General features: G+C 39.1%; 1 protein-coding gene across 5 annotated transcripts in view; it reads left to right on the plus strand.

Moving 5' to 3' along the window:
• The first annotated feature begins 4,104 nt into the window (after positions 1–4,104).
• The window catches only part of pank4 (pantothenate kinase 4 (inactive)), a 146,389-nt gene continuing 135,821 nt past the window's right edge, over positions 4,105–14,672 (plus strand). For all 5 annotated transcript variants that reach the window (XM_039756151.1, XM_039756153.1, XM_039756152.1 and 2 more), the window contains exons 1-2: positions 4,105–4,239; positions 7,131–7,213. In XM_039756151.1, the coding sequence (XP_039612085.1) occupies positions 4,122–4,239; positions 7,131–7,213 (201 nt within the window). In that variant the 5' untranslated portion in view covers positions 4,105–4,121. The remainder of the gene's footprint in view (positions 4,240–7,130; positions 7,214–14,672) is intronic.

Below are 14,672 nucleotides of genomic sequence, written 5' to 3' on the forward strand. Positions count from 1 at the left end.
AGGAAGGACAACCGGTGAACCAGAGACAGGGTACAGTATTAGGTGCCCAAAGCTATTTGATGTACATGGGGAGGGAAGGCTAGTTGGTCTGATCCGACAGAAGCACAACTGTAGCACAAGCTGCCAAGACACATAATGCTGGCCATGAGAGAAAAGTGTCCGAACACGCAATGCATCGCCACCAGCTGCATGTGAGGCTACGTAGGCCCAAGAGAATGCCCATGCTGACCCATGTCTACCTCTGAAAGTACCTGCAATGGGCATGTTATCATCAGTACTGGTCCATGACACAATGGAAGAAGGTGGCTTGGTCGGATGAATCATATTTTCTATTATATCATGGGGGATGTGCATCATTTACCTGGGGAAGAGATGATAGCAGGAAGAACTATAGGAAGAAAGCAAGCTGCTGGAGGCAGTGTTAACCTCTGAGCAATGTTCTGCTGAGAAACCTTGGTCTTGGCTTTAAGATGGGTATTACTTTGACTTTAAACTACCTACCTAAAGATGGTTTCATGACAGCTGTGTTCCCTGAATGCAGTGGTTTCATTCAGCAGGATAATGGACCCTGTCACACTGCAAAAAAATTGTTCAGGAATGGTTTGAAGAACAGGACTATGACGGTGGGGTCCTGCATCCCGCTCCCTCTTCCAGGTTTGGGAGCCCTCGCACCCAACACGGTCGGTAATGGAACCGGATAAGCAGGTCTGATGAAGGGACTAATCAAACGGAGCAAGGGGGTGGTGCAAAAAAATGGCAAGTGCTTTTATTACAAAAATAGTGCAGTTTTAAAAGTGTTCTAATTAATAATCCATAAAAAGGTAAAAATTCCAAACAATTAAAACAAGGCTAAAAACGCGAGAGTAAATACCTGCAGCAGTCATTGGGGCCACATCAGCCAAAAACACCTTCTTCCCAGTCTCTCCAGCTCACCCAAGACTTGCTCAGCTGAAGAGACTCCAGCTGACGTGGTCCTCACACTACCGACCCGAGTCTTGGCTGCCTCCGCCAGCATTTGCCACACCGCTCGGGGTCGGTTGTTCTCCAGTCTTCCTTCTCACACATGCAGTCATCCTTCGGATCCCTAGGGCGGGCTCCTCCTCGATCGAACCCACTCTTCCACATTGTCAGTGAGCGCGATCTGTCGCTCCACACGGGACCCCTGACTGTGCTGACTTCTCTCTTTAAGCTGGCTCGTCTACTCTCTTTCACCCCGACGATACTCTAACTCTCAAAGCTTCTTTCATTTCTTCTTTTCCTTTTTTTCCTCCCGATCTCCTGTGCAGGCCAGGTTCAGTGGGCGCAGCACCTCAATCACGCACTGCAAGAAGCCGATTAAGCAATTAAGAACGTTTGCACCCTCACGTACAGGTGTGACTCGCCCCAATAACCCTATAAACTTTCCGCGACAGCACAATCGCGCCCACGGAGACTGACACGGCCAAATGGATTATTTAAAAACTAGCCTCTCGTTCAGAGCCGCGGACCTGCTACATTACAATGACAAAGAGTTCAAGGAGTTGATTTGGCCTCCAAATTCACCAGATCTCAGCCCAATCGAGCATCTGTGGCATGTGCTGGAAAAACAGACCTATCCATGGTGGTTCCACCTCTTAACTTACAGGACTTAAAGGATTTGTTGAGAACATCTTGGTGCCAGATTCAATGGGACACCTTCAATTGGTCAGAGCTATTTTAGCAACAGGAGTGGGACCTGCACAATTTTAGCGCAGGTGGTTTTAATGTTTTCGCTGAATGGTTTATGTGCTCTAAACTTGTTAACGGAGTTCTAGAAAATAGGCGGTTGGTTGCAGTCAGCTCAGTTTGCTTTAGAAAATAGGCGGTTGGTTGCAGTCAGCTCAGTTTGCTTGGATGCACCTGATGGCTCAAGAGATTTCATATTGATTTAATAATTTCCTTCTTTTTTTCATGTGGGCCGCCCCAAATTTTGATGCCTCGCTACGCATATGTCCATCTGCTTCTGTTAATTTCTTAAACAATAGAGACTGATTATAATGAACTCATTGTTAGCAGCTTGGGTAATATTCAAAGTGAATCGATTCTTCGTTCACATTTTCACTGAAAGATGCTATGGCACTCCGAAACTCTACAAAAAGCATACACATAAAATTGGTAAAGGCTCCCGAGATACTGGTGAGAAGTCGTCAGAGAACTAACATCATGTTTTAGTTGGATTTTCATGACCCCTAGTGGTTTACACTCAACACAAAAGGAAGTGCTCTATGAGTCACAGATCCTTGAGTTATGTAAATATGTTGTAACGCTGATATATTACTATTTATTAATATGTAATATGCAGTAAATGCTGATTTAAAAAAAAAAAGATGTATTATATACAGTTGCTTTGTATATTTATATGGTCTGAATATTGCTCTAAAGTAAATAATGTTCTTCCAGAAGCAAGTTAAATGATTTCTTTTTGCTCATAGTTTATTTTCTTATTCTGTGTTATTTTATGAATGGGCTCCACAATAACCCAACATCCCATCCTGGGTTGGTTCTTGCCTTGTGTACTAGAATACGGGAATTACATTAAACAACTTTGCAAACAGAATTAAGCATGGAAGATAGGAAGAAGATTTCTGGGCATTTTTTAATCATGTTAATAAAATGCAAGCATTATAAGTATAAATGGACACTATGAACAAAGTAATATGCAATATTGTAATAATAAGAAATGTAAACTTTTAAAATTACCATTTAAGATTATATGTGGGTGGTGCAGTGGTAGCACAGCTGTCTGACAGTAAGGAGACTGACATCCATGTCTTGGGTGCTCATTGCATGGAGTTTGCAAGTTCTTCCTGTTTACTCCCCCTGTCCAAAGACATCCAGGTTAGGCCAATACAGCAAAGTCAATTCACCTATGTGTGTTTACCCTAATGTGGTCCTGTCACCCTGTCCAGGTGTTATTCCTGCCTTTTTCTGATGACTACTGGGATCTGCCCAGATTAAGCGAGTTAGGAAAATGGACAGATAGTTGATTAAATGTCAGTGATTGTGTATTTTCCTTTTTAGTTTGATGTATTTCTTCTTTTTGTGTGTGTGTGTTCACATGAATTATTTATGGATGCTTTTAAATATCTTCAGTATGAGAAAACCTCCATATATGATACACTGTTTGATTCATTTTGAAGTCTAGCTAGGGTAGTCTAGTTATGTAAGACCTCAAGCTTTTGGTGGCTTCCCCTGCTAAACCTAAAACAAATCCTTATTTGCAGACCATTTGTGGACAATATTTTGAGCAGAAAATTACACCCTTATGATAAAGAATAAACCAATAGTTATCTTTACCAGAAATGATGAGAAAGACTTTGTGCATGCTACATCAGCTGACCCAGGGGTTCACCCCTAATGGGATGCAAGGGGTTAAAGTTGCTTTTAACAAGACTTTAAAAAGGGTATCTATAATATTAGCACGTGGAGTGCCATTGTATGCAATTTCAAAGTTGATGATCACGAATATGATCTTAGTTTTGATATCTGATTCTTTCCTGGAGGTCCTAGCCCTCTAAAAGTCACTCCCAGAAGGTTAAACATGACAGATTTCAAACATAAGTATGTGTTGTGTCGTTTTAGACTATTTAGAGGTCATTTATTACAAATATGATGTTATTTTTATTTATGATCCACCAGAGGGTGGAAAACAACAAATGTATATTACAATCGAGAATACTTAAACTTTAAACATTTAAATTGAAGCACACACTTAATTATTTCAAATTTTAATGCAGCTATTTTTGTTTATAATGTACTTCTACCTTGTGAAATAAATCATTACATTTGTTGTGATCACCCCAAATTAGGGCGTCTTACACTAACCATATTTGCTGTATCTGATTCTCAAAAAACAGTGAAAAAATCTAAATAAATAAATGTTGCATTACCATTATTATTTTTTCCCTAAAACCGTCTAAAAACAACAATATATAAAGAACATAGATCACGGACATAATTTAGACAGCAATTTCCTCTTTTGTGATGTAAACACTTCCCTGACTTCAGGAATCCAAGTGGTTTTTCCACTCCTTTTCCTTCGTGACGTCACTGAAGCTCGCTCTACGACACACACAAACACACACTTGACGCACACGAGGCAAATGGCGGCGTCTGGTCAGATGAAGAGGAGCAGTCACAGTATGGATAAAAGCATAATTCTGCCTCCGGATGAAATTTTTCGAAATCTTGAGAATGCCAAGAGGTTCGCTATAGACATAGGTATATATGAGCAAAATATATGGAAATGCAAATATTTACTTCTTATGTATTAGTTTTGTTTTAAATGTGTGTAACACGTCAAGGATAAAAGTTATTGCAATGGGCCATTGTGGGAGTTAAGGAGCGGAATGGGTGGAACGGAAACTGTAGTCATTTGTAGACTTGCGGTGTGAGTAAACAAATGCAGACTGTGTGACTGTTACAATACATAGCCCAGAGTTCTGTTGTCTTGTAGTGTACAGCGCGAATTTGTGGACTTTGTAGTCTGCAGCTGTGCCGGGGTTGCCTTAATGCTGGTTATTGTTGTTTCCCGCAGACTACATCTCCCAGAGAGCCCCTGAGAAACCGCACCGTGTCTGGATTTGAAAATAACATTGAAGTAACTAGACCCAATGCCTGACTTCAAGTGTGTCTTTATTAAGTACATATAATACGGAATATCCATATGTGTTGCATTTCTTTGTTAAAATGTGAAAAACGGTTATCCGTTAACCTAGCCGCACGTTCGCAGTGAAAAGCTTATGTTATGTGCCTGTTTCACGGAATGAGCAAACGTAAATGTAAAGGCCAATGTGACAATCACGCTTTTAGTTAATTTAACCTGTCTTGCCAAATAATGAAGGTTTACAACCTTTTATGAAGTGTACATTTAAATGTTATCGTTGTGTGCTGCTCAACGTGCTGATACGGAATTTCATAATGGAAGAAGGGAAGGTAGTCAGTCACACGCAATACAGTTTTCGTGTATCGCTGCGTACAACGTGGATCAATAACAAGTTCGGTAGAATGCATGCTGATTAGGCTAATTTAAACTGCTTAAAATATAGAAATACAAATTGGAACAAGAAGGGTTGCTTGTAAATTACAATGAAAACAATGTGTTCCTGTAGGCTATATCGAAATGAATGTTTAGATATTAATTTAAACTAACCAGACGATATCTGACTATAGCTGTATTTGAACTGTATAAAATACGCCACATGTGTAATTGGATTTAGCTTTGGTATACCATGCTGGTTTCCTCTGATCTGCAAATTCTTGACTGCTATGCTACTGTTATCCTTCTGTAAGGGAGGGGCGTCTTAATTCTAATCAGTTTCTTAGCATGAAGTCAGTCAACACATGATAACTGAGCTTCACATTAGTTAGGTGATTTAGATCAGCGTACTGTCAGCAGGAATTGCTAATTGTGTAAATTTTGATCTTCAATAAAATTAAAAATGATCATTGTTTTTTTTACAGCTGATCAGCTCTTTACGTTCCTTTTTATTTTTTCTTTCATTCATTTTATTTGTCATAATCCATCATTATTTTGTTAAAGAGTTGCTGTTTTCCAGTAAGTACACATTCAGAATCAGTCGATGATTAATCAGAAAAGTCTCAAGTCCTTAAAAATTGTATCAAAATACATAGAAACAAAGGAAAATTTTTCTTTTTTTTTTTTTGTTGAGTTGCAAACCAGTGCTTTTCAAAAAATATGTTGTTACTCTAGGGAAAAGAATACTTTCAATTCAGCAAAATGAAAAGAGGAAAACTGGTTTTAAGAAAGTGGTTGGCATTAAATCCTGTTGTAAATTGCCAAAGTCTCTGTTAACCTGTAACACTATTGCAAGTAAACATTAAAAGATGTGACATATAAAAGCTGTGATGTCCATTTAGATTGGCGGGTATGTTATAAAGTACACAATTTATATAGCTAGGTGTATTTATCTAAAGAGATTTACTAATTCCAGTAGTGCAGCTGGTGATATACTGTATTTTTTACAATTATAGCTCTGGTAGAGTACTTGATTTGCTCAGGATCATGGTAAGGAGAGGGAAGGAACTGAAGTAGCCAAACCACTGGGATAAAGTTCATTGTCTTATCCTTCAGGCCACACTGTCTACAGTGTTATGAATTCTTCAAAAGAATGTTTAAACACACTTGCTAGGTATTTATGATCTCATGGTTTTAAAAAGCAACACATATAAACCTTAGCTTTACTCCATGCTGGTGTACCTTCTCTGTTGGGTGTTCATATTTTTTTGTCTCCCTTGTGTGTGTGTGTTTTTTTTTTAACCTTCCAGCAGTATATAGAGCTTCGCTCAGATTTATTAATGACTGTATAGGCTCACAGTAAAACCAGATCTGTTTCCATGTCCTCCAATGCTTCCCTATAAAAAGCAGGTTTAAAAAATGTTATGTGGTGTTTTAATATTATGAATACAATTTTTAGTTATATTTTATTACTTTTTATTAGTTTTATGTTTGCTTTTTCCCAAATATTTACAGTTTTTTTTTTTTTTAATTCAAAACTGTTAGCAATATATTTTGGGTATCTATGTGAGAAATCATTCCAGGTGCCATTAGTGTAAGAAAATGTGCAATAACAACACAATTCTGGGTTTCAGTGTCATAGGAACATGCGTATGTAGATCGCTAGTGGAATCTGGAGTCTTACAGAGCCTTTTTCAACATCACCAATCTGCTCTACTTTAATTTCTGTTGGTTTTTTTCCTATCCTCAAGAAAATGTTGCATATTAAATTTTCCTTGTACTACGATTCATTTTCAGCTTTTTTTTGCTATAGGAAGTATTTTTTTTTTAGTTAGTAATCTTTACAGCTGTTTCCATTCTAGCACCTCATTGGTTTTGTTTTTACATTAATTTAACTGTTTCTGTTTGCAGATTTTTAAAAATATCATTGATAATGATAAAACATCATTAATGTTATCCAAATTTGAAAGGGTTGTATTTTATTGCTTTTATTTAATTTACCACTGGTCCCTCTTCTTAATTAAAATTTTCCCTAAAGATACCTGAAAAAATATTTATGTATTAAGTTGGGTGTCGTAATAATTAGTGTCATTATCAAAGTCAACATTCTTTTCTTTTTCCTCATTCACTGCAGGAGGCTCTTTGACAAAACTTGCATATTATTCTACAGTTCAACACAAAGTAGCCAAAGTACGGTCCTTTGACCACACTGGAAAGGTAAGATCACCCTGTTGATAATCAAATACACTGTCTAAATAAATAGGTCTTCAAAGTTTACTATTGACAAAGACTTTGATCTTTCTTGTACACCAACATCTACTGTATGTTAAAGACACAGAAATGGTCTGTGTTAACTAAGATGACTGGAATGCACTTCTGCTGTGAATGTTTAACCGACTTGGTCCATTTCAAGGTCATGGAGATCAGTGTGTGTCCTGGCAGTTTCAGGAAGAAGACAGAAAACAAGCACTGATGGGACATCATTTTCTAGTCAAATTCATTCACAACCAGACTTGTTTCTACTGGAACATTGTAGAGTCTACAGTTAACCTGTCTTGTGTTTGGCATATGACAGGAAAAAAAAGTAGCACTTGGGGAGAATATACTGACTCCATTCAGGCCTAAGACGATAATTATTTTTTAATATATAACAAAAGGGAACATATCAATAGATATTATCTGAAAGGGTGAATTGACATCCAGATTGTGTTAATTTGCTAAAAGCAATAAAATTGGATCAGATTTGTTTTGTTTGCACATCTGTTATGGTCATAATACACAAATTACCATGTGTTCTGCATTATTTTTGGTATTCTTACACTCCACACACATTTTACTGTTTTTTTTTTTTATCCACTAATTTGTTTTTAGGGTATTGAGAATTAGAGCAAACTGTTTCAGTGTATTGTAGATAAATGCAAAGTAACATTCTTTTCAAACATGTGAATAAAGAACATAAATCACTATCGAGGATTATGAATTTTGTACTTTCCATTAGATAAAATGAAAATGCACTGCACATTATCCAGAGACTGTATAATACACTAGTGACACTGCCTCTGGAGTACTATGTACAGTTCTGAGGCACCATGTAACAAAAAGGAAATAGCATCACTAGAAGTTGTGCAGAAGAGAACAACCAAGTACATCCTGGGACTAAAGGACATATCCTTTTTTGATGGGCTATGGGATTTAAACGTGTTTAGTGTTAATAAGTGGGGGTTGTTTGCAGACCTAGTCCTTAAAAGGGCATCAATAAAGTTACTCCTGAAAAATTATTCTTTTGATTAAATTGCAAGTCATGTACTTAAAGTCATCATTAGAAATGAAAGAGAAGTGCTTTTAAGGCTCAAGCCAGGAAGTACTTTTTAACACAATGAGTTATTGAAATCTGGAACTGACTACTAACACATGTAGTTGAAACTGAAACCTTCTCAGCTTTTTAAAAACTATTTGGATTAGGTTTTATGACAGCTTAGCCAAACTAAATTGATTAGCTGAATGTTTTCCTCTTGTTTGTTAAATCTTCGGTTCCTGCAACGCCAAAGTTTGTGTTAGCAAACAACAAGCAACCAGATTTTTATACATTTTTGTTCCCTGTTTGATTTCCAAGAATCGCTTGAAAGAATGGTTATGGTTCTAGAGAATCCAAATAGGCAATTCACATCAAAGTAATTCTGGTTATTCATCTTTTTTGGCTTGCTCTAAAATGGCCGGATAAATAAAATCTCATTGGTTTCACAAAATACATTCTAAATACATCCAGCTTCCACTAGTCATTGTGAACAGAGGCAAAACAAGTATTCTTTCTGCAGAAACTATTGTGCTGTATCACTGTTTGTATTAATTATTTAATCTCAATTTTGTTCTAATGAAAATATACCTGAAACATTGAAGAAGTGTTTTGTGAAACTGAGAATTTATCTGCTCATAAATGTATATGGCAGAATAGTGAGGGTTATGTTTTTTTATTTCTCCAGTGCTTTTAATGCTGTTTAGCCATCCCTGTTAAGGGGTAAGCCCAGGGATATTCAGGTGGATGAGCCTATAGTGTCCTGGATAAAGCACTATCTGTCCAGCAGACAGCAGTTTCTGAGCCTCAAGGACGGTGACTCTGATATGAATGTGAGCAGCAATGAGAGACCACAAGGAAAAAGTCCTGTCTCTTTTTCTGTTTATTCTGTACATTTCACACTGTACATATATCACCTGGTCATATGACTTCTAGAAATTCTCAGATGGTTCTTCTCTTATTGGAATTCTCAATAAGGGTGATGAAACAGAGCATAGGTGTCAGGTGGAGAACTTTGCTTTTTGGTGCAGAAGGAATAGTCTTCAGCTTAACATCAGCAACCCAAAGAACTGTTTTTTGACATTTGCCAAAGAGGCTTTACATCCAGTCATGTTAATGACAGGTTAGAATGGTTTTAGAACACAGAGGAACTACTATAGGGTGGTCGAGATCTAATTATGCAATTTTCATTACGTTATAATTTATTAAGTTAATTACATAGAAAATCATCCGAAAAATCCCGGAGCATCGAGAAGTGTGCGAACTGATGAAATGAATAATCGTCTTCGCACTGGACTGGAATTGTCCCTGCATAAATCAAAGTCATGCAGACGATCTGGAGTTGCATAATTAGATCTGGACCACCCTGTATATGTGTGTATATATATATATATATATATATATATATATATATATATATATATATATATATATATGTAAGTAATGAAAAGGCTCTTTTTAGGTACCTGGGTTCTTTTAATGTAGGTAATTACATCCTTCACATCTTCTACAACTCTGTAATAGGCAATGTGTTTTTTTTTTTATTTGATATGCTGTGCTTTGCTGGTCCAGGAACATCAATTCAGTAGAGGCACATTGAATCACCATGCTAATTAAAAGAGCAGATTCAGTTATGGGATGCACTCTGGACATGAAGGAGAAGCAAAACTGAATGCCATTATCAACAAGGCTACACATCCTGTCCTTGACTCACTGAATACTTTCATCCAACAAATTGTACAGCAGAAGTCTGTCAATAAATACTGCTGGGGCTCCTTTACACCAATGGCAATATGCCTACATAATATGACTGTGACTATTAAGTCAAAAATTTTTCTTTCTTTTTTAATTTTCTTTCTGTTTTGTCATTCTGCTGTGTATTCAGAACATAGTGTGTATGCACAACTATGGATGGAGATATTGTACGTGTGGCTGTATGTTCACGTTTACACTGTCAAAGCCAACCCTCAACCCCCACACACAACCACTGACTGAATAAAATCTTGTGGTTAATCCAACTATGCATTCGTTTATACCATCCAAGGTTTAAGACTTATCAAATGTATTATGGAAGAAGAAAGCTTCACTGTCTCCTTAGAATTTAAATTTAAAATGAATTGTATTGATACTAGAGGACATAGAAAGAATAGTCTTTCATCCCATCAGTAGAATAAGTATTACATTAGGTGTTTCTAAGTAATAGCTAAGGAACATGCTTTCTAGTGACATAACTACGACTTCTTGCATATTGCAACAATATACTACATATCATTAAAACATAGCCTTTGTCCCAGTTGCATAATTACTTAAACAGTCTAAACAAGACACATTATAGAAACTTTGTAAAAGTTTAGTTTACCAAGATATTTCTTGCAGACAGAACTATAACTATAATGCAAAACCATTGCTGCTATTTCTATAATCCCTTAAAATTATTTTCTGTATAATTTGACTTGGAATGTAAACAATAAATTTAGACTTTCTTTGTATAAATTAGGACTGGGTAAGGTATACATTTTCTGTTTTATTTGATATGTTATATAAATCAAAATGCAAGAGCCATTATTGCCATGTTCAGTACTTTTATTTAATTCTCCACAATTTCTTCAAAACATTAAATAAAATGCACAAAATCTCCAGCGCTCTTTATAAGGGTTGGTTTATACTTATTGCTCAAAACACTCGTGTGCATTTATCAGGGCTGCCACACGTTCCCAGTGTTCTTTTGACATGTCATCTGAGCATGTTGTGAAAAGTTAACATGACACATGAGTGTGTTGCAGTACAAGAAGCAATGTGGTTCGTGTCTGTGTTTAGGTTTTGGTACTTAACAACAGCATCTTTGTTTACTGTCAACGTGTTACGGCAGGCTTGCAGCTCTAACAGATCAATCTGCTTCAATGTTTGAATGGTTTGATGCTGTGAAGCAAATCATGAAACTTGAATGCTAACATGCATATGTCTTCATGTTGCTTTTCTTCATCCATTTCTCATGTGTGGAATGCAAGTGTCACATATTCCTCCATCGTAATGAAGAGATACATTTAAAGGTCCTATATACCATCTTCTGTGTTGCTGTTTTTTTTTCCTCCCCCTCAACTCACAACACAGCAAAAAAAAGAGAGTTTTCTCTCTGTGATGATTTCTTGCACTGCCACCTGGTGGAATCCTTCAGATTTACTTCAAATATGGGCAATACACAGCTTGCACAGCAGCAGCGTCCTCAAGCTCATGTGTCACAGGGTTAAGTATATCCCTGGCCTAAGTGTGTCAGCTTTGACTCTGCCCATGTAGGCAGAGGTTGTTGCACTTGAGGCTGAGTTTAGAACAGGTAGGCTTAGTGCTGCTGTGGATGGTAGTTCAAGCAGTACAGCATTTACAGATGAAACATGTTACTGTTGTTTTGTTCATACCATAGGAGCGGACAAGCAGTAGGGGTGTGGGTGTAAGAGCTGTAATGACTATGGTATTAAAATGTGCATCAGTGATCAAATAACTACACTAGCCAGTAACTCAAAAACCACCAGAAGCGTGACTTTAACACAGCATAAGTCCTCATCTATTCATTCCACGTGCTCTCCACTTCTTAAATGTTACGAGTAGAAATAAAAACAGCATCCCATGTAGTGGCTTTTTTTTTCCTCCTTCAATGTTTGTGTATCAGTTATGTGGTATACTGCATTACTGGCCATTTTATTCTCATATTGAGTTTGTATTTTTATTTAGTAGGCAAATTGAGCTTCCTAAAGACTATCATAAAACTCGGTTCTGAGTGAATAAGTTACAGTGTTGTTATCTCATCCCATTTAGTGTTCAGTTTTCTGTTTGTTTACTTAATATAATTTGTGCCTTGCCACTTTAAGAAACTGCAACTTGCAGTTTTTTAACTGGTAACTCTTCACAAGCTGTGTGTGTTAATGATCAAATATAAGTGTATAGGGAAAATTAAAAAAGTTCATAAAGATTTGCCAGTTTACATAATGTTTATCTTTAGTTATGTAATTTCTAGCAAATCTTTCAGAACTTTAAGCATGGTATGTATTAGTGTTTTGGATACAGCATTTCTTTGTAGATAAATGCAAATTATTTTACTAATAGTTCAGGTTCTGTTAATTGTTGGATTTGTTTTATAATTTTTTTTCAAGAACTGCTTGATGACTTTTTCAAAACTGTTTTAACTTGAGCTGTCAAAAGCACTGTAAAACATTGTGTAGCTTTTCTGTTTCATTTTTTAATTTTGACCAACCATACCAAAAAATGTTACCAGACTCAAGTACTGAATTTCTTCATCCATCCATCCTCTTCCGCTTATCCGAGGTTGGGTCGCAGGGGTAGCAGATTGAGCAGAGATGCCCAGACTTCCCTCTCCCCGGCCACTTCTTCTATCTCTTCCTGGGGAATCCCAAGGTGTTTCCACGCCAGCCGGGAGACGTAGTCCCTCCAGCGTGTCCTGGGTCTTACTCGGGGCCTCCTCCTGGTTGGACATGCCCGGAACACCTCGCCAGGGAGGCATCCAGGAGGCATCCTGATCAGATGCCCGAGCCACCTCATCTGACTCCTCTAGATGCGGAGGAGCAGCGACTGTACTCTGAGCCCCTCCTGGATGACTGAGTTTCTCACCCAATCTTTAAGGGAAAACCCAGACACCCTGCGGAGGAAACTCGTTTCAACCGCTTGTATTCGTGATCTCATTCTTTCAGTCACTACCCATAGCTCATGACCATAGGTGAGAGCAGGAACGTAGATCGACTGGTAAATTGAGAGCTTTTCCTTATGGCTTAGCTACTTTTTCACCACGACAGATTGATGCAGAGCCCGCATCACTGCGGACGCCGCACCAATCCGCCTGTCGATCTCGCGCTCCATTCTTCCCTCACTCGTGAAGACCCCGAGATACTTGAAGTCCTCCACTTGGGGCAGGATCTCGCTCCCAATCCTGAGAGGGCACTCCACCCTTTTCCAGCTGAGGACCATGGTCTCAGATTTGGAAGTGCTGATTCCCATCCCAGCCGCTTCACACTCAGCTGCGAACCGATTCAGAGAGAGCTGAAGATCACAGCCTGATGAAGCAAACAGGACAACATCATCTGCAAAAAGCAGTGACCTAATCCTGAGTCCACCAAACCGGACCCCCTCAATACCCTGGCTGTGCCTAGAAATTCTGTCCATAAAAGTTATGAACAGAATTGGTGACAAAGGGTAGCCCTGGCGGAGTCCAACTCTTACTGGAAACGGGTTCGGCTTACTGCCGGCAATGCGGACCAAGCTCTGACACCGGTTGTACAGGGACCGAACAGCCCTTATCAAGGGGTCCAGTACCCCATACTCCCGGAGCACCCTCCACAGGATTCCCTGAGGGACACGGTCAAATGCCTTTTCCAAGTCCACAAAACACATGTAGACTGGGCAAACTTCCATGCACCCTCCAGGACCCTCCTAAGGGTGTAGAGCTGGTCCACTGTTCCGCAACCAGGACGAAAACCACACTGTTCCTCCTGAATCCAAGGTTCGACTATCGGACCCTCCTCTCCAGAACCCCCGAATAGACTTTTCCAGAGAGATAGAGGAGTGTGATCCCTCTGTAGTTGGAACACACCCTCCGGTCCCCTTTCTTAGAGGGAGCCCACCACCCCGGTCTGCCAATCCAGAGGCACTATCCCCGATGTCCATGCAATGTTGCAGAGACGTGTCAACCAGGACAGTCCTACAACATCCAGAGGCTTGAGGAACTCCAGGCGTATCTCATCCACCCCCGGGGCCCTGCCACCGAGCAGTTTTTTTTTTTAAACCACCTTGATGACCTCAGTCCCAGAGATGGGGGAGCCCATCTCCAAGTCCACAGGCTCTGCTTCCTCATTGGAAGGCATGTTAGTGGGATTGAGGAGGTCTTTGAAGTACTCCCCCCACCGACCCACAACATTCTGAGTCGAGGTCAGCAGCGCACCATCCCCACCATATACAGTGTTGACACTGCACTGCTTCCCCCTCCCGAGACGCCGGACGGTGGACCAGAATCTCCTCGAAGCCATCCGAAAGTCGTTCTCCATGGCCTCTCCAAACTCCTCCCACGCCCAAGATTTTGCATCAGCAACCACCGAAGGCGCATTCCACTTGGCCTGCCGGTACCCATCAGCTGCCTCCAGAGTCCCACAGGACAAAAGGGTCCGGTAGGACTCCTTCAGCTTGACGGCATCCCTCACCACCAGTGTCCACCAATGGGTTTGGGGATTACCGCCACGACAGGCACCGACCACCTTATGGCCACAGCTCCAGTCAGCTTTTTATTTTTATTTATTATAATGGGCAATAAAAGGATTAACTATACTGTTTTCCTCTGTGTTCTATTCTGTGATGGTCTGACAAAAGTAAGAAAAGTAATGTACA

This window comes from Polypterus senegalus, chromosome 6 (genome assembly GCF_016835505.1).
Source record: "Polypterus senegalus isolate Bchr_013 chromosome 6, ASM1683550v1, whole genome shotgun sequence".
NCBI lineage: Eukaryota > Metazoa > Chordata > Cladistia > Polypteriformes > Polypteridae > Polypterus > Polypterus senegalus.